The sequence below is a fragment of the Scatophagus argus genome, chromosome 8 (genome assembly GCF_020382885.2).
Source record: "Scatophagus argus isolate fScaArg1 chromosome 8, fScaArg1.pri, whole genome shotgun sequence".
NCBI classification, from domain to species: domain Eukaryota; kingdom Metazoa; phylum Chordata; class Actinopteri; family Scatophagidae; genus Scatophagus; species Scatophagus argus.
In genome coordinates this window covers 20,396,321-20,420,096 of record NC_058500.1, presented here as the reverse complement: position 1 = coordinate 20,420,096, position 23,776 = coordinate 20,396,321, and the positions used below count along the sequence as shown (strand labels likewise).

The 23,776-nt window shown below is 38.4% G+C and overlaps 1 protein-coding gene across 1 annotated transcript in view; it reads left to right on the top strand.

Annotated features, from left to right (window-relative positions):
• Positions 1-23,776, top strand: part of LOC124063710 (V-set and transmembrane domain-containing protein 2-like protein) — a 51,895-nt gene that overhangs the window by 24,951 nt on the left and 3,168 nt on the right. The window contains exons 2-3 of the mRNA XM_046397636.1: positions 19,938-20,107; positions 20,579-20,623. Of these exons, the coding sequence (XP_046253592.1) occupies positions 19,938-20,107; positions 20,579-20,623 (215 nt within the window). The remainder of the gene's footprint in view (positions 1-19,937; positions 20,108-20,578; positions 20,624-23,776) is intronic.

The following is a 23,776-nucleotide window of genomic DNA, read 5'->3' as shown; positions in this document are numbered from 1 at the left end:
CAAGCCAGTTCACTTGTTTATCCATGCTCTCAGCTTGCCCCTTGAGAGCCTCGCTCGTACAACAGTCACCTGCAGGGAAGAGGCAGAGGGAGGAGGAAGGAGGAAGAGCGAGAGAACAGCAGAAAAAAAGGAGGAGGAAGGGAAGAAAGAGGTGTGATTTGTGTGGAGGGGAATTTCACCAATCCCTGCCAGACAGGAAGGCTCGGTTCCAGCTGTCCTGTCTACCAACAAGCCCCCACAATCTCTTCCTCCTCCTCCTCTCCCTCCTCCTACTCTTCTCCCTGTTGCTGCCTGTACGCCTCCAGCATTGGACGCAAAGGCTTTCTCAGCTCTAGGGTTTAACATTGCAAAGATAATGGGAGACTCCAATGCTGTCAAACCCAACAGAACATCAGTCATTCTCCTGGTCAAAGGAAGATGTGAAGTTCACGTTGACGTGGCATCAAATTCATCACATTGCAATATCCATAGATGTTCCCTTTGCAGCCAGCGCTGAATACGGTAGCTGTAACTCTGTTTATGAAAAGTTGTTATTTTTATTTGATTAAAAATGGACTTTGTGAGCCAAGGGTTTTGAGTGCACTTACTAGTCAATGGGTCTCATGCAAGAACATTTTCCTAATCTTCTTCCTTTTTCCCTGAGGTTTACGTGCACAAGTGTTCCAAGTCAGATAATTAGCACTGAAGCATTTGCTATATAGGCCTGAGGCTTCTGCTTTGTTTGGGCACAAGTTTTGCTCACAGACACCCAAGAGTAAAGAAGAATTTCACACTGCAGATTTCTCGCTGTTGGAAATCAGCAAACAAAACCATAGCAAAGTTTGAAGCATCAGTAGAAACAATTAGAAAGTACTAATGCAGCTAAGAAGGTCCATAATGTGGCAGAATTTGGTACTTCAGTTACTCAAGTACTGTACTTAAGTACAATTTTGAGTTCGATTCAACTTTATACTGTACTTCTAGTACTCCTCTATTACATTTCAGAGGGAAATATTGTACTTTTTACTGCAACACATTTATCTGACAAATGGATTCACTGCTTTACTAGATTTTACAGACAAAATAGCTTATCAGTTTATAAAATATGCGGCTGTGTTGTAGCTTTAACTATCCAACTGTATATGAAGTCTCTGCCAACATTAAAATCCAGTGTATAATAGTAACTCTTTCTGACAGGGCTTAACATCTGTGCTGGATTAAAAGTCTCTGAAAGGAACCGTTCTACCCTACAAGCACTTTTAGTTTAATACTTTACGTACATTTTGCTGCATTTAAGCATGACAGTCACTAATGATTGACTGAAGATATTATGATAAACAGTATATCAGAGAGAATCAGAATCAGAAATTCCTTTATTTATTCCTTTATGAAGGGAAATTCTTGAATATTACTGATACTATGCTGTCAGGTGTGATAAGGGTGATCCTTGACAGCGACTACCATAAAGACTTTGAGGGAGTTGTTGGAGAGAGAGAGATGTTTCCTAGCTACTAAACAGTGTGTATATTGCATTTGCTTGTACATAGACATGTATTTGTGCAGTGTACTGTACACAGGCTGCTCAGATCTCCATTTTAAAATGATGGATAATTAGTACATGTTATTGAACGAAACTCAGTAACACACAGTATAGCGCAGCTTGGCTACCAGCAGGGAGAGGCAGAACAGTTACGCCAAGAGTGTCAGGAGTATGACGTGATTTTCTCAGCCTCTGCAGAAGGACAAGTCCTGGGTTAAAACCAGGTCTCCGACAGTGATCTTCTGTGCAGATTTAACTTTTAGTTGCTGTTTAAACTAGACTGTGACTGAACAGACTCAATGATTGCTGTGTAGAACTGGTTAGGCAGCTCATGTGGAGTACATCAAATACACTCTCACCTGGGCCATTTTGATGATGATGAAGTCAGCTGATGCTGATCAAGATTTCTAAATGCCAGGAAGCTGATGGTTTTTACAGCCAAAGCTACCCTTTTTGCATTGGTTAAGCTCATGAATAATAACGTTTTTGTGATTTCACCAAATTTGTTGTCTTATTATTATAAAATGTCATCTCTGCCAACATGTCCCTCTGATACACCTGTCATTTTTATCTCTCAGTGTCCTCAGAAAAGAAAAGAGAGGGCAGGCTGACATACAGAAGGAATCTAGCAGAGATCTGCAACAATGGGATTTGCAATTCAAATCTACATGTTTCAGTAATGTCTCAGAAGACAGTTGAATTATCTGTTTATTTGTGTAGATACAAGTTTGGCTTTGTCAAAAATGTTTACATTTTCCTTTAGAAATATTAAAAAAAAAAAAGTGCAAAGTGCACTGAAAGAAAATAGATTGTCTCACCCAACTGGCAGAGTAAAAGCATTTGTTTTGAAGATATAAGATGTAAAGTGTGAAAGGTTGTATATTTCTTGCGAAGGCTGACGGTTTTTGTAAGGTAGACTTTAAAGCCCCTGGGGAAGAAGTGAGTGATAAACAAGACATTAAACAAGCTCAGCTGATTCAGCCTTTTTTCTTTAAACCATTTTTCCTCTACCCCCAAATGCCCCTCTCTTCTGTTCTGAGTCAGGCCCAGCAGGGAAAGCTTACCTTTAGCTGTAAAGCTCGGGTGCTGGGTTTTAGCCTGTGCAGCTGTCGACTCCTATCTGTCTGCCCATGTCGGTGCTGGAGAGGATACTCCAGGGTGCATTAGTGAGGGTAGGGAGATTAGATACTGAGTGCTGATATCTCCCATCTCTTTCTCTCTCGCTACGTCTCCTCTTTGCCGCCAATGCCTGGCCCAGGAGGATAGGCTGGTGGAGGCAGCTTTTAGAGAGGCAGAGGATGAAAGATGCTCCCTGTTGTGATTTCTGCAGGTCTGTTTCTTTCGTTCTGCCTCTTCCTACCTCTGACTTCATCGTCTCTTCTTCTGCTTTCCTCTCTCAAACTAGTCTTCGTTCCATGGCTGCACTACCGCAGAAAATATGACAATAATTTTGACTAAAAAAAGAAAAGGCAAGAACATATATTTTGTATAAAAAAAGAATTCATTCTTATTATTATTGTTATTTAGAAGCTTGCCTGAGCGCTGGTGTTTAGTCACTATACTATTGAAGACATGATTGTATCTTTACACGTTTGCACAGCAGTTTTCTGTGTCTATTGGGAACTGCTATAGATTCACCTTGGAGATGACTGTATTGATCTCTCTGTCTCTCAGGCTGAACTACACACCTCAGAAATTCATTGATTGAATGTTTGGTGAGGTGTTTTAATTTTAATTGGTGGAAACTGTGAAAATGAGGCATTGGGGAGGAGCAGGCATGTGAGGACAAACACTGCAGCATCCATAGCAACTGATACAGCTGCAGCCACAATTTGGTGTGTTAATGTGCTCCAATGCGAAAGTATTCATGATGTTTGTCAGGTGTGAGTGTGTATGTAAACAGATATATGCCAGGATGAGGACCAACCAGCTACTGGCTCTCACAGGGGATTGACTCCACTCCATAAAGAGATGTCTCATCTCGCTCATCTCCTAAGCAGAGACAGTGGCATCTATGTAGCCTTTGCCATGTTGATGGCTTTTGAGATTTTGTTGTTGTTGTTGATTTTATGATACAATGAGACCTCTTTTTTCGATATCATGGGGTACTCCGGCTTCCTCACACAATCCCAAAAACATGCACAATAGGTTAACTGGCTACTCTACATTGCCCCTACGTGTGTGTCTGTGTGTGTGTGTGTGTGTGTGGTTGTCTGTCTTTGTGTGTCAGCCCTGCGATTTACTGGTGACCAGTCTGGGGGGAACCCCTCGACCCTGACAGATAAGTGGTATTGAAAATGGATGGATGGATGGATGGATATATGGTATATTGTAACATGGAGTTGACATTTGTGATCTATCTGGATGGATTGTCATGAAATTTGGAACAAATATCCATGGCGTCCAGAGAAAGAATCTTACTGATGTGCACCTGGACTGGGTCTTAAGCTTTCATGTGTGGTGTGTTGTGAGTTGCTAGTTTCAATTTCTCAGTTAGCATATAGCATTATTTACGAATTGCTAGATAGTCCGTGTAAACCAGATGCTTTTACATTTTATTTGTTTTCCTTTGCTTTAATGCCTTCCGCCACGTGCTTTTACTTACAATGTCTTACTTCTAATGGAAGTAATTTCATAATGTTCGTATGGAAGATCTGATGTATCATAGTTGGCATCAGTCTAACATAAAACAATACAGTCACATGTTGTGTTATCACATATACACACACACACACGCTGTACAAACACCATGTAGTTCTCTGTTCTGTATTTCCCCCAATATATATATACAGTATGTATATGATATGTCAAAGTCTGTTAAGATGCAGTACGATTACTTTTAAATTTGCTTTTTGCGTGTGTGTTTTTGTGCTTTCAGTCACTCGGGGCATGCTGAGATTAAAACTACTGACTTAATACCTGCAGAACAAATGTCAGAAAACTTCAGCTGTATTTTGGCTTTAGTGTAGCAAATGTTAATATACTAAACTAAGATGATGAACATGGTAAATATTATACCTGTTAATCATCAGCTTGTAAGAATTGTCATCATAAGCATGTTAGCATGCTGGCATTTAGCTAAAAGCACTTATCTCAAGGCAAGTCTGTGTTAGACGTGTGTTGACAAGATGACAATACAACCCGTATATATTACAGTATATAGCAACGCTATAAGAAAGACAAGGCTGCGTATTTTTCCCTCAGTTATACCACAGCGCTTGAACACAACTCCAACATAAGATAGATTAACATGCACAAAAAAACATAAGCACTTTTGTTTTAACACAGATCTTGCTCTGATACGCAGTTATTGATGACATCCAGTGCTTGTTCTGTAGAGTGTGAATGCACTTATTGTAAGTCACTTTGGCAAAGAGAGAGCATACAGAGGCAGCCAGAGAAATTTGTTCTTGACCAATGGATGTGGAAAATAATTTCCACTTGGCATCTCTCTGGCCCACCACTGACTTCTGTCTTTTGATATGGCTGATATAAGCTTTCAGTTTGAATAAATGATTGACTAAAAATATCCTGTTCTTGTAAACCTTGGTATCTTTTATTAAGTTAGAGACTCAGTATGCAAGTTGCATCCCTGTTACAAATCCTCATGAACACCAAGGAATGGCTCATAAACACAGTGGCATTTACACACACCTGTTTAAACCTCCATATCATCCATCACTGTTTTATGGCTAGTTAGCTCAGCTCCTGCTGTACAGACCATCCACCCCACAGGGCATTTTCATTGAGGCTTGTAAAAATCATTATGCACCTCACCATGACGCTTGCCTGTCTTTTTCAATAACTTCTAAAAGCTGATTTTTGAGGTAATACCACTGGTACTTTTTTCTGACACATTCTGTTCATGAGGGTATATTTTTGGTGGATTTTTTTGTTGTGAAACACAACAGCGAGAGATTTATGGTGATAGGTGGCAAGTACAAGTTACATCACTGTGAAAGTCGTGCTTCAACACAGAAACATCAGAGCTCAGGAAAAGGTTAATCCTTGAAAAATGAGAAAGGATTTTCTATATTTACATAGAAAGTTCCCTTGATCTTCTCAAATTTGTCACTCAAACTGGTCTGATTATCTTCACCACTTGGAAAACAATGTTAAGTCGATGACAAATAGCAGGATAGGTAGGATTATGTGCCTTTCCACAAATGTTAGAAAATCTATGAGGCTGGCTTTTGTTCAGAAAGATCTGTTTTTCAGAATGCTTGGAAACAGCATCTCCCAGTTCCCCTACCACCAAACTATTTTATATTTATCATGCTGTGAAAAAGATTATTTAATTCTGTTGTTTACACTGCTGATTAAAGTTGTGAGGTACTGTAGATTCATTAATAGGCAATAGACACAGCAAATCCTGACTCAACTGTACCATTCTACATTGAATTCATTTGTAGTTTCTCATTAGCGAGTCTTAAAAAAAAACAAACTTGTTCCAAAGAGACAAAACAATCTGGTGGATTCTGCTTGCTCAGGCTGGTTTGTCTTTGGGTTTGCTTGGGCTTAAGGCTTCCGGCAGGTTCTCTGTAACCGATGGCAGCTGTTTACCGCAGAACTGTGCAGAGGTTCATTATTAGAGCGTGAAGCTTGTTATGAGGCTGTGTGAGAGACTCGTTAGTCGCTAATTATTTCTGAGGAGCTGCCTGGGAAGGCTGGATGGAAATGAGTGAAGAGACAAGCAGAGACAGTACAGTAGGAAGATGAATGTGGTGTTGCAGAGATAAGGGTCAAATGTGTGAGAAATTCCTACTGCATGGCTTAAACTGCTGGGAGTTTCAGTTTGGTGGAGTTTATTTGGATTAAAGTTCAGTTTAAAGTTCAGGCTACGTGTGATGTAGTTTTCTCACTGTTTTACTTTATATTAAGACACGTCATTCCCAACTCAGGGGAACAGGACTTCCCAAGGGCTCCCAAGATAAATCTGTGAGATCCAAATGTGATTAAGGGATGAAAATGACTATTGAACAACACATATTTTTGTTACATAAATGAGGTACTTAACTTCTGTCAGATTTTTTTTCCTTTTCTTTTTTTTCCTCCTTTAAATATTTGACAATTTTATCTTTGCAGGTTCTTTAACAATCTTTATTAGTAGAATTTTAACTTTCTTGATAAACCTTTACTTGTTAATATCCAGAAAATTCCAATCATATGAGGATTTTATACTTTTTATGTAACTACAGTATGTATGTATGTATTTATACTTTCTATTTTGTATAAGGAATATCTTCCGGTTTTGAACCGTTGGTTGAATAAAACGGGAAACGTGAAGACATTACCCTGGTCTCCAGAGCAGGCCTGCATGAAAACTCCTACTGACATACTGACCACACTGAAGTCATAAAACACTTGAAGACATGACATGAGCTCGATCAAACAGTAGCCACAGCCCACAATGACTGACATGCTGAAATTTTAACTGAAAGACACAGTGAATTCAAAAACATAAACCAATGTATCTGGTTGCTTATCATTAGGCATGCAGTGAATAGTTTGTGATGACAGTGATGATTAATTCATCTTAAACTGAAATCCCCTGAGTTTTATGAATGTTATTCCCCTGTGAAACATCATTAGGAGGACATAAGAGTAAAAACATGAGAAAATGTGGCAGTAATGAATGGCTGTCATTAAGTAGCTGAATGGCTACTTAATGACATGTCCAAACCTGTCAGGCTAGTTAAAAGTATTGGTTTAGTAGACACATCCAGCTGCTTCTGCTTTGAGACTGCAAGTTTGATTTGTTTGACAATACACAGCTGTTTTTACAGACTTGATTCTGTTGCCTATTCACTTTCTCATCACATATTTGCTAAGTTGACCACTTGGCTAAAAGGCATGTAGTCCTTTTATTTATTCATTTTTATATAGTAACACATCTATTTTATAAATCACCTTCAATGACCACAATAATAGTAATAACAACACAAAGCAGAACATATTGTCCCATGACTCTATGGAATTTTGCATTTTATCTTGCAGTGTTTCTTCTCCGTCTTATAGCTCTTTGAAGTTTGAATTGTTGTTTCAATTCAGTTCAATTCAATTTTATTTATATAGCATCTTTTACAATCAAAATTGTCTCTAGGTGCTTTACAGAAACCCGGAGCCCGAACCCCCAAGCAAGCAGACAGTGGCAAGGAAAATGTAGATCTGGATGGAGAGAGACCTGCAGAAAGATACAGAGAGAGAGAGAGGGAGGGAGAGGCACAAAACCACGAGGAAAACTGGACACACAGTTAGTGACATAAAATAAAATAATAGATATAGATTGAGTCCATATAGTTGTTAATAATGATCAGTTTTGTTGCCATACTGTGACCACATTGCTTCAAGAAATTTACATGGATTCATGTTCAGAGTGTAGGGTGGAACAGTCTGTTTTGCTGTTTTGAAATTCCCTGTAAAAACTATAGTTTTTGAATTTTACTTTAATTGCCACAGAAGATTTCGTCGTGATGTTTCAGTAGTACCATATTATGGGTAATTGCTGTTTGGATCACATACAGTTTAACCACAAGAAGTTGAATAACAACAACAACAACAACAACAACAACAACAATAATAATAATAATAATAATAATAATAATAATAATAATAATGGTAATAATTATAATGACTGAGTATTTTCAATTACTTATTTCTGTTTGAGCAGATTTCCTGTCTTTTTCCTTTCTTATCACTTTAATACAGTTCTTCATTGTTCTCAGTGAATGTTTCGTGAAGCTTTTATTTACTGGGAATGGGACTAAGAAGTCTATTTTTGCACGACTTTACTCCTTCAATTCAAAGCTGCATAATTAGATTCTTTCAGCAACTTGGGGGCAGCAGAACAAACTGAAAACTCAAGTTGCTGTGGTGAACAGATTAGCAAACAACTGCCTGTTTATACATCCAGAGCAACATTAGCATTTGTTTAACGTCGCGATTCTGGCTGCATGATGAATCTAATTACAAGATCCACACAACTTATGAAGGAAATGTCTGGTCGTCAAACTGCTGGATAATATCTAACATTTGTGGAAAGACACTTAATCCCACCTATCCTGCTATTTGTCATAATACACTCAATCTACTTAATATTATAGTAATATTTGCTCAGAACCAAACAGCAGACATACAGTGTAAAGTAGGTTTGATTAGAACGTTTGGTCGCAACTTCTGCCTGCTGCATCTGGAAACCAGCGGAGATGCAGAACGCTGCAGAATAGAGTGATAATTTGATGTGGTTTTGACACATAGTAATTTGACTCTTTATTTACATGTAAAAACGCTGATTAATGCAGCTTCAAATTACTTTTGATATTGTCTTTGTTGTTGATACATTCAAATCCATAGTGATATTTAATAATATTTAATATACCTCACACTTTAACATTGAGGAAGTCGTAGCTGTGTGTTACTGTCCCAAGAGTGTCTCTCCTGTTACAGACCATGGACAATCTAGCTGTCATCCATTAGCTCTCTAAATATCTGCTCCTCCACTAACTCAGGGTCCATCCTCTTTCACTGGTTCTTGCTTTTACTCTCATCTTCCACACGACACTTTTTTCTTTCCTTATTTTTTCTCATGCTCAGATTGTTTTTCTGACTCTTAAGATTTATTATAACACCTACATATTTCATCGTGTCCAAGCATCCTTTTAATGAGACTGGAACCGCCATATGCCTGCAGCACATAGGCCCATTAACGTGTGCCAGTGTTTATGTATGCATATAAAAGCAAACATGGGCATTAGCAAAGGTTTATGGGTTTTCCTTTTCAATGTGTTCAGATTACACTATATACAAAAATAGTCTGTAGACAGATGACGACTTCCATTAATTATGTGAGATGACATTTGAATAAATCCAGGAGGGATTATATTTGTTGCAGCAGCAGAAAATATGATAAAGATAAAAATGCAATAATTACTGAGTGAATTCAAACAGAACACATGTTATCAGATACAGAGATCAATAGACCAAATGTCTTTGCTGCAGCTGGATGTGTGTGTCTTTACTGTGGCAATCACAGTGACCACAATCAATTATTGATGCAAATTTCTACCCCATCAGTAGGCATGTCCAAATGTTGATCATTGAACCAGCTTCTGACTGTTTCCAGTGAAGAAAGGAGGAATTTTCAAGCACCTCACACACAGGCAGCATTTTTTTTTTCATGAGTAGCGCAGAGGACAGAAACAGCCTGGGCTCTAGTTCTGAATTTCTTATTGTTGTTCCAGTGGGGAGTTCTGAGCCAGACAACTGATGTGGCAAAGGTATATGTTATTCAAAGAAAAATTCAGGCAATATTCAAATGTTCTGTAAATTGCAAATATTTGATTTCCCAATCCAGTTATTCAGTACATTGTTATTCAGATACTGTTTGCAGTCTCTTAAATGATCAAGTGAGCCTCTCTCAAGCACATGTGATAAAACAAGAGAAGCTTAAAGCACCTCAAACTGCTTTGTACTACAAAGGCATGGTTGCTATTTCTGAACTCTGCACCAGGTGAGGAAGCAATCGTTGAGTGTTGATGTGGTAATAATTTCTTGTGCAAAGGTGGCACCTTTCTTGTGTTGAATTACAGAAAAAAATAACTTGTCCTTGGTGTTCTGGCTGAACCCTCTGGCTCAGGAAGCCATGTTCTCCTTTTAACCTTTTTCATTTGATTAAGAGGGAAAAAAGTGTTTGACCTGCGCTGTGGGGAGGCAGGCAGGCAGCTGGGATTTGGGCCAAAACAGCAGGAAGCACAGTTCCAGTCAGGGAACAGGCAAAACCAAAGTCCATGGGTACACACACATGCATACATGTATGTCTTACTCATGGAGAAAAAATATATTTATACATGTGATACTGAGTGGCACAATTATAAAATACAAAACTGTTCTTGCACAACTCTAATTCCATCAGTACAACAATGCAGTCATGCTGAAAACACTCTTCTCTGTCAGAGATAATGTTTTATACTGTTATTAATTATAGTTGTTTCTTCTTTGCTGTACTAATGTCAAACTACCTTCAAGAAAAGTTAACATTTACCTGATGTTTTTTCACATTTAAAAGCCTACTTTATAAAGTCAAAGCTGTGAAAATTCTTTAGGACATCTTGTGTGTCTTTCATGGTAGCTTAACCTTGCTCGGGATAGTGGAATATCTGACCTGACTCTAGCTGTATTGACGGAATAAATGCTGTGGAAGCGGACTTTATACTGAATTTAACAAGCAACTGTGCACGCACACACACACGCACGCACACACACACTCTGGTGGATGAAATCATACTTTCATACTTCCAACCACCAGAAACACACAAAAGTAATTTGTAAGATTCTGTTAAGTGTCCCCAGTAAGTGTGATGGCAACAATCTATGAGTGATACTTGTGATAGTGTTTGATGCACCAACACGTGAGGCTTGCCTTAAGTTGCTCTATCATGTCTTGAAAAATCTGTATGGAAATGTTGTTTGCCAGGCCTCTATTAGCTCATCACCACCTGAAAATTTCTTTTTAATAACAGCAATAATAAAAACTTGCTTCAGTGATGTGTTTGGGTGACATCACGATTTGCATGTGTTTGAGTGAGAGAGCACGCTTCTGACCACATCCAAACCAAATGGGACACAGACTTGAATCTTTCAACCTGAGACGGCAGTAAGCCACTGCTTTTCAGTTTTTCAGTTCAGGCGTTAAGTTGTTCTTAAAGCCGACTGATAATTAGTATTCAGCTTAGTATGATTGAGTTGCAGAGCTGCGTTTGTAAATGTAATTTACTGTAGACGCTGTGTAAATTCCTGGGGCAAACACAGCAAAGTTCTGTTTTGTACCGAAGGGAAAGTCTCAAAAATTATGACAACATATGCGAAATCCAGAACACACAAAGTTCCCATCTGTTAATCTTGGATAAGCTCATACACTTGATACAAGCTGTATACCTTCGTACTTACTACCAACAAGGATTTCAGAGTAGAGCTTGTTGTAGAGCTAAAATAAATGACATGGCCTTTAAGTCACAGGTCTGCTTAGAGAAATCATGCTGAAAGTATGTGGCTACAGATTTGAATGCATCCTCTGTTTTGAGGAGTCCTTGAAAAGGATTAAACTCTGACCTTCTCTTGCTGAGCTGAACCTCTGACCTCCCAGTGGGGAAGAGCATGAGGACAGTGAATTCCCCTGTATATATTTTTCCATCATAGAGTACCCACCTTGGTTGTCTCTCATGTCCTAGGTTTTCCATAGTGACATCAACTGTAGAAAGGAATTTTAAAAGAGCGATAAAGATATTATGAATCAGTGTTCTGGCTCCACTCGTATTCAGTGCTCTTCAAATGTGTACACATTATGGAACTTCTGTTGATCACATAATGAACTGCACTGAGATTCAGCTGAAACCACTGTTCAATTTCCTTTTAGCAAGCTTAGAATAGATGTCACCACCAACTACAAAATATTTACATTTATATATATCAAAGTTATCTATGAGGGAGTATTAACAAAATTGTGATGAAAATACAGTTCTGTTTAGCAGAACTGTAAATGAGCAACACAGCAATGTATACCATTCACTTTCTCAGAGTGTAACAAAGGATGCACATGCATCAGCCTAATTAGCATTATAATAGCTAGTGAGTCACGCTGTGCTGTAGTCACTTCCTCAGCTGCTATGAAGCCATTTCAGGAAGCTGAAAAGCTCTTGAGAGTACAGTATGCAGCCTGATGCACCACCAGCCATCTCACACCCTGAACAGCATTGACATTCAGTGGATGATGCCGCCGAGTGCCCAGTCATGCAGCTGGTGACATCTATTTTGCAACAAATGCAGAAAGTAGAAGTAGGAATATGCAAATTTTCAACTTATCTCCCATGATTTGGGTGCTAATGCTTGTGGCATATGGGGTGAGGTCAACAATCATATGATTAGACCAAAAACATGAACATATGAGGATATTTTTTATGTCGCTGTCTTTTAACAGATTGTATCAGTTTCACTATGTTTTACTTGTTGCGGATTTGTAGATATTAGATGTTTTTGTCCAACCTGTCAACAATTAATTTTCTATCCACTAATAAAGCAAAAGCTATAGTTAGCTGTGCAGTGGTAAAGTATGCAACCTTATAAAAATACTTTTTAAGTTATTTATTTATGAGTGTCATAATAGAGTGCATCTGTTAGGAATAATTAAAGTTGCACTGTTGACCATAAAAACCTGAATATCCTTTTTATTTTTATTTAGCTAGTTGTATAATATTTTAATTCCCTTTCCCATAATATAATATAATATAATATAATATAATATAATATAATATAATGTAATATAATATAATATAATATAATATAATATAATTTTCAGGTCACATTTTAGCCATATGCGTGGGGCAGAAAACTAATGCTGGACATTACTAATAACTAACTAATATCATTAAAGACAGCTCTGTGCTATTTAACTGGCCACTAAAACAGCAAGACAGAATACTGGGATGTCTAAATGGTATTAAACAAATATCAAAGCAGAATTATTTGAACTTGAAACCTCCTTCCTTCTTTGTGGGTTAATCACTACGACTGACCCCTCTCTTATTACATAGAATAATTTAAGTGTTTCTATAAAACAAAATGATTAGTGGAGCCTTAAAGTTATTAGTTAAACTGTAGTTTGACAAGAGAAATGGTTCAGTCTATTGAGCATTGATTTGTCAGTCTGTTGCCACAAATATTTCCCTCCCACTCATTTGGGGTAAAAAAAAAAACCCTTAACTAAATCTGTGATTTTTATTTTAAATTATCACTCTAAAACAATGGCCTCCAAATTTAGAGCTATTTCTAAAAAGTATGTGTAAACAAGCTATTAAATGGAGTAAGGCAGGAGTTTAGGGTGGAATGAGACTACACCACATAGAAACATCACCTGCTCCCCTTTTATCATTTTTGTAATTACCACATTCCATTTCTCAAAGAAATAAATGATAACAGGTGTCACTGCAGCACCCACCCACAGCTATCTGCTACCTCACACATTGTGTCCCCCTCTCTCTGTCACACACAGTCTCATATTAATCCCTCCCTTTATTCTTGCAATGTATTAATCTCTCACAAATACACAGAGCCTCACTCTCATAAACATCGACCCACTCATTAATTCAGTCTTTGGTCATGATTTATTTTCTCGTTCATCACACAGACATATACAGTCTCTTTTTCTCGATCTCATGAAAGCTCTTCTTCCAATATTCATTTCTCCATCTAGCTCCCCTTCCTCCTGTGGTAAATGGGCTGACACAGAGTCTGACTTGGGTGCTTCGCTGTAGCTTTCAAGCACAGATTTGTAGCAATTGCCCAAGAGTCTTCCGCTGTTTATCTTGGCAATAATGATAATGCTTCAAGGTCAGCAGACCCAACTCATCACAGTCTTTTATGGCCTCAACAATGACACTGTGGAGATTAGTGATGACTATTACAAAGAGATACAGCATTAGATAGCCACCCTTTTGAATCATTGTCACAACAGAATCAATGGTGGATATAGATCTGCACGGAAGCAAGAGATAGTAATTTAAAGTTGGAATGTGAGATTCTCCTGTAATTTGTCACACATTTCCAGTGCAGGCTATTTTTTTAAGAATTAACCATGTTCTGAAATGATTATAATGAAGAAAAAGAAGTTAACCTGAGACAGAGAAACAGCATGTCATATGATCAGATTAGCATCTGCTGTGTGGATTTTGTAAATTGTTCAGTGAGCATTATCTCCTTTGCATTATAATGGACTGCTGATGACTATCACACTTCCTTGTGGTTTTCAAATGTGTGAGGTATTAGGTTGAAAACGCACATGGATTTTACGATGTGGGCTTCACAGCTAAGCGGGAAAAGACAGATTATCATTGCTGAGAGCAACTTCAGAGGCTCTATCTAATACTTTTATTTTTTATGTCCCAGCTTTGAATATTATCAGCAGGAGAGGGGCTGTGAACATTGTTGCTGGCTCCAGCTGCGTAATGTCAAATCGATACCTGGTGCGTTTCGTGTTTCACAAATGAAAAATACAAGCAGATTTGATCAATGTACAAGAGGGATGTATGACTTGAGGCTTGTACTTCTCTGGTAATACAAGACAGATCCATAGCGCAGCCTTAGTCAAGGTTAATCTATGAACCCAGATGAAAATCAGCAATTAGCTGGTGCAAATTTAACTCACTTTTATTGACTGAATAAGCCAGACAAATCTATGAGCAGGAGCCCTCGGCTAAAGTTAAGAAATTTTAAAGTTTGCAGAAGGACTCGACTTTGAATAGCTCAGTATTTAAAAATCACACACACAGTCTTCTGAAGTGTAACTCTTCTGTCTGGCACAAGCAGATAAATTCTTTCTGTGATATTAAACAGAAGATTTTACTTTACTTTAAAGAAACAGGAAACCCAAAGGTGTTGATTTCATTCTGAAATAAAACTCTTCATCTGTGACATGGGATTTCCCCAGAGAGAAAATGCATGTTAGCCACTCATTTCACAGGGAATTTCCACGTGATGAGTGGAAAATGTTGTGACAGTCACAGCATAGAAAGTGTAGTTCCTATGAAGTGAATTATGAACTTGCGGTTGCCTTACATTATAAGTTCAGCGTGTCACTTGATTTTTAGTCTACATGTTAACAGTTCATAAAAATGTTCAATAGTGTTTATTGTAAATCAGTCCTTCATGTGTTCTATCTCCTCCTATTCTGTATTTCAAAGCTTTCTCCAATGGTGTGCTGGATGTGAGAAAATTTCATTCTGACCACTGAATGATTCTTTAAAATGATTTAATTGTCTGAAACCAAGCCACCACTGCTGTTTGTATACTGTTAATTAAAGACTATGTAACCTTATAGCACAGTCTGACTCCTACAAATGAAAAGCTTGATTTAAAAACAATGAGCACACATTATAATTACAATGTAATATACATCTCAAAGTTACCCTTTGGAGATCAATAAAGGATTACTTATCTTATATCTTATATATCTTATTATAATGCAATAGTTTAATAATACAGACACTGAGATAAAAAAAAAAGTCTCAGCGGCTTTATCACAAATATAAAACAAAATGTACGTTTGTTAAAGAAAAATATCTTAACTTAAATCCACTTTCATAGACCTGGATAAAAGCTATGTAAAAAGTTAGTTTGAGCAAACACCATATGCTGAGGAAGCCTGAGATGTGGTTATGCCAGTAAATGGACCTTAGTTGTGATTTGCTTGACAAACAACTGTTTCTTAAGTTAAGACTGAAATTTCATGCAAATTGCATGCATGTTCACTGTACCATTATCCTTCAATTTCTGCTTTTTAAGTTTTTAAGCATTTTAAGACACATTTTGTCATTTTATAAAAAGCACCCACATTCTTAAAAATGTATTCCTCTTGTATGAAATAATGACCTGCCAGGCTCACTTTCAATTTGAAGGTTCCAGTTAAGACTGTGGTTCGATTTGAATGATGAGAAAATTCTGGCTGAAAAGCTGTAATTTTGCAGAAAGACATAAAAAGTAAAAGGAAATTCAGCTGTTGCAAGTTAGAGGATTTTCTAGTTCATCAGAACTCACTGATCAGTGTGTCATTTATGAGCTGGCAAATTTAGAACAATATAGATCTGCTTGGCTTCCTCTGTACCTGGCTTTTCAATGGTATAACTTTGATGGTTTTACCAGTGATCGAAGAAAAAAATGTGTTTCATAAGTTGGTGTAAAAACATGTTTACAGATGGTCCCAACAAGTCTTGTCTTTCTAAAGCTTGAAGATAATACTGTAATCAATTCAAGTAAGACGTAAAGTAAGTAAAATGCTGAGAGGCTAATAACATACAGACCAGTAAGTACTATAGCAAGATACAGTATAATGTGCTGGTGTGTCTTTTTTGCCTATTGTTTAAGATGAATAGATTTAACATCCTCTCTTTATAAATGTTACTGAATATTCATGAGTAAAAGATATTTATGGCTCCCTTTGAACCAATATCCATGGTTCCCTGGTGCATTGTGAGGATGACAGTTTATTAGGTTTGGTTTTGATGATATTCCACAGCTTGGTGGAGACCAAAGTATTCAGAATGTGGGTTTAAATTTAGCTACTGGTGCACCTGAATCTAGCACACTCATCTTTCACACTGTTTGGTATCATCAGCAAATTAAGGTGCAAAGAAGCCTTTAAAGTTGATTTTGTCAGCACAAACACTACATGCTATAAGCTGCTTGTGAGCACACAGTTAATGTATAGCATGCAGTTATACACAGCCAAATGTATTTCTTAAGAGGTTAGTAAATATGAACCTCAAATATTTGTGTTGTGGGGTCACAGGTGTTTGGTGAATGGCTGGAATGACTAAATTTACATCATTATCTGTTTCACAGTTTCCTGTTCAAAACTGTACTGAGGTTATGAGTCCTGGAATTGTTAATATATAGTTAAAGGTAAAGTGAGCAGGACTTAGGGGAATCTATTAGAACATAATATCAGTGTATAATCACCTCAAACTAAAAACTTAGAATGAGTCTTTTATATCTACAGAGGGAGTTGGTCTCAACATTGCACACCACGGTGTGGGGTCTACAGTAGCCCTGAACAGTAGATGCCACTAAATCCTACACACTGGACCCTCAATGTCCGTGCCAAAGCTGCATTCTCTATAAAAAAATAAATTAAATTAAATTAAAAAAAAAAAAAAACATGTTTAGTAGCACTCAGTCATTGCTTGCTTTTACATCCCTTTCGGAAAAATATTAGTGAATATTACTCTTTTGAGCCAAACTTGAATCAACGGAAATGATTACCGTCCATTCATTTTCTGTCGCTTATCTGGAGCTTGATCACAGCAGCAGGATAAGCAGGGAGGTCTGGACATCCCTCTCCATAGCAGCATTTTCAAGCTTCCCCTGGGTGAAATATAATCTCTCCAGCTTGTTCTGGGTCTGCCCTGGGGTTTTCTACAGATTGATGTGCCTAGAAATCATTTTTTTCTGAAATTAAATTTTACTGCTTAAAATTCCAGTGACAGAATTAGAATGAAAAATATTTTAGTTTGTTTATCACCCAAACAAAATGTGAAATAAAACTGACAAGTTACCAGTGTAAGCACATTTCTTTGAGGGCTGTGCCTTCCACTATACTTGAGCAGCAGCGTCCTGCATCGATCAATAAATCCTAAGAACTACAACTAATATGATATGTAATAATACTGATTGTTCACGTAATTCTTCACAACATTCCAGCCCCACGATTATAAAAATGGATTGATTCTCTTGCTCTGTACCTATTTAGACTTCATATATTAACTTCAGATTTGAAGTCAGTAGATATTAAAAATCCTCTTCAGGGAGTTTTCTATCTGTTGAGTGAGGAGGTACTTCCACAGAGTCCATCATGTTGGACCACCATGTTTCTAAAGTATAACAGAATGAGCAAACCATTTTAGCATCCATTGTAGTTTCTCCTTCACACTTGGAAAGGGAGGGTAAAGGGAGGAGCATTCAGTTGGTTGCTGTCTGCACCCTCAGCATTAGATGCTAACAATCTCCTCACTGACTGTCAGCTAATTAATTTTCCTATAATTTAAGATTCATTTTAAGAAGACGGATTACAGATAGCTTTCTCTTAAACAACCAAAGAGCTTCATATAACTTTCGAAAGTCAGACTGCCCATCTTCCTAAGCCAAATGACTCCGGAATGAAGCATCTTATTTAATTCATCCATCCATCCATTTTCTATACCGCTTATCCGTCAGGGTCGCGGGGGAGCTGGAGCCTATCCCAGCTGACTACGGGCGAGAGGCGGGGTACACCCTGGACTGGTCACCAGTCAATCGCAGGGCCAACACACAAAGACAGACAACCACACACTCTCACACTCACACCTAGGGGCAATTTAGAGTAGCCAATTAACCTAATGTGCATGTTTTTGGTATTGTGGGAGGAAGCCAGAGTACCCGGAGAAAACCCACGCAGGCACAGGGAGAACATGCAAACTCCACATAGAAGGGCCCAGACCGGGATTCGAACCTGGAACCCTCTTGCTATGAGGCGACAGTGCTAACCACTGCACCACCGTGCCGCCCTTATTTAATTCAATTCAGTTAATTTCAATCTTATTTAAAGTGCCAATTCATAACAGAATTATCTCAAGACACTTTACAGGTGTGTAAACACATTCAAAAAAAAGAAGAGAATCAGAGAGAAACAGGTCCCAGGGCAAAACCCTACACTGAGTAAGCATTTGGCGACAGTGGCGAGGAAAAACTTCCTTTTAACAGGCAGAAACCTCAAGCAGAACCAGACTCAGTGTAGACGGCCTTCTGCTGTGACCGCCTGGGAGGGAGAAGGGGAGAGGAGAGACAGGGAGATGGAGAGAGAAAGGAGAGGGGGAGATGAGAGGCAGGGAGGATAGAGAGAACAGTGCAGAGCAGGAGCAGCAGGATCCGGGCAGGGCCATGGAGAGGGTTGTGGATCCAGCAGCACCAGCAGTCCAATAGGCAGAGCCATAGAGGGCTCAGGATCCAGCTGTCAAAAAGGAGGGTTTTAAGTCTACTCTTAAACATAGATAGGGTGTCTTCCAAACATGAGAATGATCTTCTCATCTCATTCTCGGCAAGAAAGTGAATAATCGTTATTCCCAAAATGTTGAACTATTCCATTTCTGAATCTGGAGTGTGCTGTGTTCATCATCATCATCATTACCTCATTTTGTAAAGCAAATGCCAAACAAACAACACTCCTCTTACGTTTGAATGTTCTCACAGAAAATTTAAAATAAAAAGCCTTTTTATCTCCATGAACATTACATCTCACATTTAAATCACAAATGTTTTAGTAAATGCTGGGCTTGCAGGTAAAATTACGGTCATAAAATACCCTCTTTAACCTCTTTGTTTACCTTCATTACTTTCATTTGACATTTCACCGTCACCTAAATTCAGCAGGCTTTATTTTCTCCTCTCTCTCACCGCCTTCAACACACACACTCCACCCTCCCCCTTTTTCATTAGTCTCATCATCACACACACTTATAATGTGGCATAGCAGCTCGAAAATATAACCAAGAAGGAACTCAGGTGTGAGAGCTGCTGTAATATTTTGTTTGTGAATATTCAATCATAACATAACAGTCAGGCTGTAATTAATCAACTGTTGATAAACAAATGAAGGCTTTTGCTCAAAAGTGATTTAACTTTTATGATAAATTAACTGTTACTTCTAGATGACATTACATGATGTTACATTTATACCATGAATCATGCCTTATTTTGTATTTTACTAGGCTGAAGTCAAAAATATTTATATTAGTTTTCAAAATTTTTAAAATTAAATTGGTGAAAGCATCTTTAAACTTTCTCTTCTGAGTGCACTGAATGGCATTTGTTAACCGTGTCTGATTCTGTGTCTTTGCAGCCATGTTCACAGAGGTGCCTCATGATATGACTGCTCAGAGAGGTCAGGATGTGGAGATGGCCTGCTCCTTCAGAGGGGCAGGGACACCCTCATATTCACTGGAGATCCAGTGGTGGTACATCAGGAACCATCTTGACTGGACGGACAGACAGCCCTGGGTAACGAATGAAGTAAGTTCACAACAGGAACTCTGATGTCAAATAATAATGAACTTTTCAACATGTAAGAGCAGTTATTTCAAAATAAAGTGATTACCTTTATGCTTGTCTGCAACCTCATTCATTTTGAGTCAGATTTCTTGTCATCAGACAAATAAGCCCAATATTAACTACTATTTCATACTGTTTTGGTTTTTAGACAAGAGAAACAAAAACAGCTGGTGCCATATACTGTAAATGTATGACAAAGAAAACTAAAAGAGCTGCAGAGTTTAGTATTGTCAGCACAATGAGTGACCTTTGTCAGCAATTTATGTTTACTGTATCTATAGTTGACAGTGATGTAAGAATGCATGTCTGCCAGTGGGTTCAAGTGTATTTATTTCCATTTTGTGTTTAGAACCCCATTCTAACCACTGCTATAACAAATTATTAAAAGCATTTAGAGTAAATCCTGTCACTCATGTTTGTTTGATTTTCTAGGTGGCTCCTGAAGAGGAGATGCCAAAGGATGCTACAAAGATAAGTGTGCGTTAACTACTATCTGCTGTCATTCTCTGAGGAAAGCCTTATGTTTGCATTGGTGTTTTATAAAGAGACCAAGCATAAGACGCTCATGAATACATTAAAATTTTCTGTTCTGCATGATTCACAGACGTTGTATTTATGTTGTATGATACACCAGGATGTGATTTTCACATAAGTGCAGTGAACGTCCTTGACGACACACAAACACTTTCTCTTCATGCTTGACGGCTTTGTAAAATTACAGTGTCAGCCAAAGAGCAGGCAGCACTCACGCTGGTGGGTGGTTAAGTGTTGCCCTCAAGGGGGCACGGCTCACACTGCGTCATCTTCAGGTTCTCAAACGCCCCTGCATCTTTATGACTGCAACGTCAAATCCAAATAATAAGCAGTGAAGGGGACAGGCTAGGAAGTCAGCAGAACTTTTTATATCTCCTCTGGTATCCATAGAGACTTACTCACCCAGGCCAACAGTCCACACAACAAGCAGGGAGGGCCTTTTACTGTGGAAGCCAGCACGACAATATTGTGACTCAAAATTTGGTCTTTTCCCTTCTAATTAACTGCGAAGGTGATCACAATGTAGGAAGTACTGCACATTGCCCCCTCATCAACTTATTCCTGTTGCTCAGTTTCTCTCTTTCGACTTGCCAACACCGCACTGTATGTAAAAGCAGTTCTGTAAAAGTAAATAAAATGATATACAGTGGTAAAAATATCAGACAAAGACAAGTAAAGAGGTAGTTATATGTTTTTTCTGTGTACAGAAACATACAGAGAAACACAAAGAATCTCTCCTTCCTCCCAAGAGGCTAGCTGCTGCTGATTCGCTGTAATAAAGCACCAGCTGCGCTTTAGGTGACTGAGTGCATGTGTGTGTTTGTGTGGTAAGAGCTGAACACTGCAGGCTCTGCAGCTGTAAAATCATTATGAGCTTTCTGTATACATGTAATGGATGTTGGCCTTCATACATATAGTCAAAGAAAAAAAGGGTAAACGAAGTACACATGCAGACACGAATACTAATACTACAAAACAGCATTGTGTGGTAAGCTTTTACATACAGTCACACATACGCAGGGACTTTCTTCGGCACACATAGCCTCCCTCGACTGGTCTCACAGGAAAGAAAGGTGTATTGTAAACAAAGTCGTATTTATAGCTTGGTGTATCACATCTCATGATGCATGTAGACTCTCATCATCTCAACAGTGCTGCTCTGTGAACTTGCAAAGCTTTTACCTCTAAGATGTGGTCTCTTCATACTTTCAAGGCCACAAACAGAACTTATTAAGCAGCACCTTTGGGGGTGTGTGCGGGATTGGCTAAGAGGATCTGTGGAGTGTATCCAGGCTACACTACAGAAGTGTTTTGACATCTGTGCTGTATTTCTCATATTCTTTCTTTGTATTAATTGATGCATCTGTCTATCTGTAGAAGTTCTAATAAGTTAGTATAAGGAATAAAATTACTGGGTGGTTACTGGGTAACTAGTAACTGGTTTGGGTGCAAGAGACATCTTATATTTTACTCAGCTTGCATGCAATCAGGAACAGGTTAGTTTAGGTTGGATGAAAAGATTGATACCTGTCTAGCTGGAGCCAGGAGGCAGTTATTCTAGCTTAGCTTATAAAGACTGTAAACAGGGGTGAACAGCTGGCATAGCTCTGCCCAAAGTTGAGAAGAAAGAAGGAAAAAAAAAATCATACTACTACCTCTTTTTCACTACTCATTTCTCAAAATGTCACAGGGTTTATAGGTCATTTAGACCATTTAGTATCATTTAGATTAACTCCTGTCCTAAATATAATGACATGGGTGCAAAAACATTTGAAAGGTGATATTATACAGGGAACAAGTCCTGGCAGTGACTTCATCTTCAGTCTGTAGATGACAGCTTAGCTGACTCTTTTGCGTATGTGTACTACTGCTCTACATGCCCTTGAGTTGCTCCTTGGGGATAAAAAAAAAAGTTTTTGGAATTGAATTGAAGCCCTGTGATTGACTGACAACCACTCCAGGGTGCACCACCCTGCCTCTTGCTCGTAGTCAGCTAGGATAGGCTCCAGCAACCCCCCACCCCCGTGAAAAGCGGTATAGAAAATAAATGGATGGATGGATGGATGGATGGATGAATTGAATTGAATTGAATTGAATTGAATTGAATTGAATTGAAGAATCTAGTCCATCAAAAATCACAAATATGAAATCATGTGATTTAGGCACAATGAAGTAAAGATCTCTGAGCAAACTGAACAATGGCATCAGGCTAGCTGAAATGACTAATGTCTATCTAAAATTTGTTTTACACTTTGTGTAAGGAACACAGACAGCAAAAGGAGTAAAAGGAGCCCTGATATCTTCAACAATGTCCACAGTCACATTGTGAGCCCATATAGTAGCTGGTAGATGAATTTGATAGTGCCAGACAACTCGACTGGTTGAGCATCTGTGAGATAGTCCCAAAGTGCTTGTCTGGTTGTCTGGCTTCTCTTTTTAGTTTTGTGCATCTGCTGTGATGCTGCAGGTTCTTCATTTTCAAGGCTTGCCTTCAGCTACATATATGATAAAGGACAAAGACTATGAGGGACAGGCTGGCAAAGATAAGCTGATAAGCTCAGGAGAAACACAAGGACAGACTGAAGGATATTGTGAATAAAAGGAATAAAGAAAAAAGAGAAAACAAAGCAAAAAGATAAAGACAACAAAAACAAAGCAGACCTTCTACAGATACCATTGGTGATGTTTTGCTCATTATACTTGACAAGCAACCGTCCGCAAAATTTAGATGTTAAGCCAATGTTGATATGACAGTTGACACTGGGGAATCATTGGCTTGACAGCAATTCAACTGATAATTCAGTGGCTGGTATGACTATGAAAGATGCATCTGCACTGCACAATCTTTATCAGCTATGTTTGTTTGTGAAATGCAGCTTTAGATTCTAGTATGTTGACCATGAGGGCAATAGACCTGATGATAATTTGTGAACTGAGTTTCAGGAAAAATATCATTCATCCATCCATCCATTTTCTATACCGCTTATCCGTCAGGGTTGCGGGGGGTAGCTGGAGCCTGTCCCAGCTGACTACAGGCGAGAGGCGGGGTTCACTCTGGACTGGTCGCCAAAATATCATTCACTTCCAATTAACCAT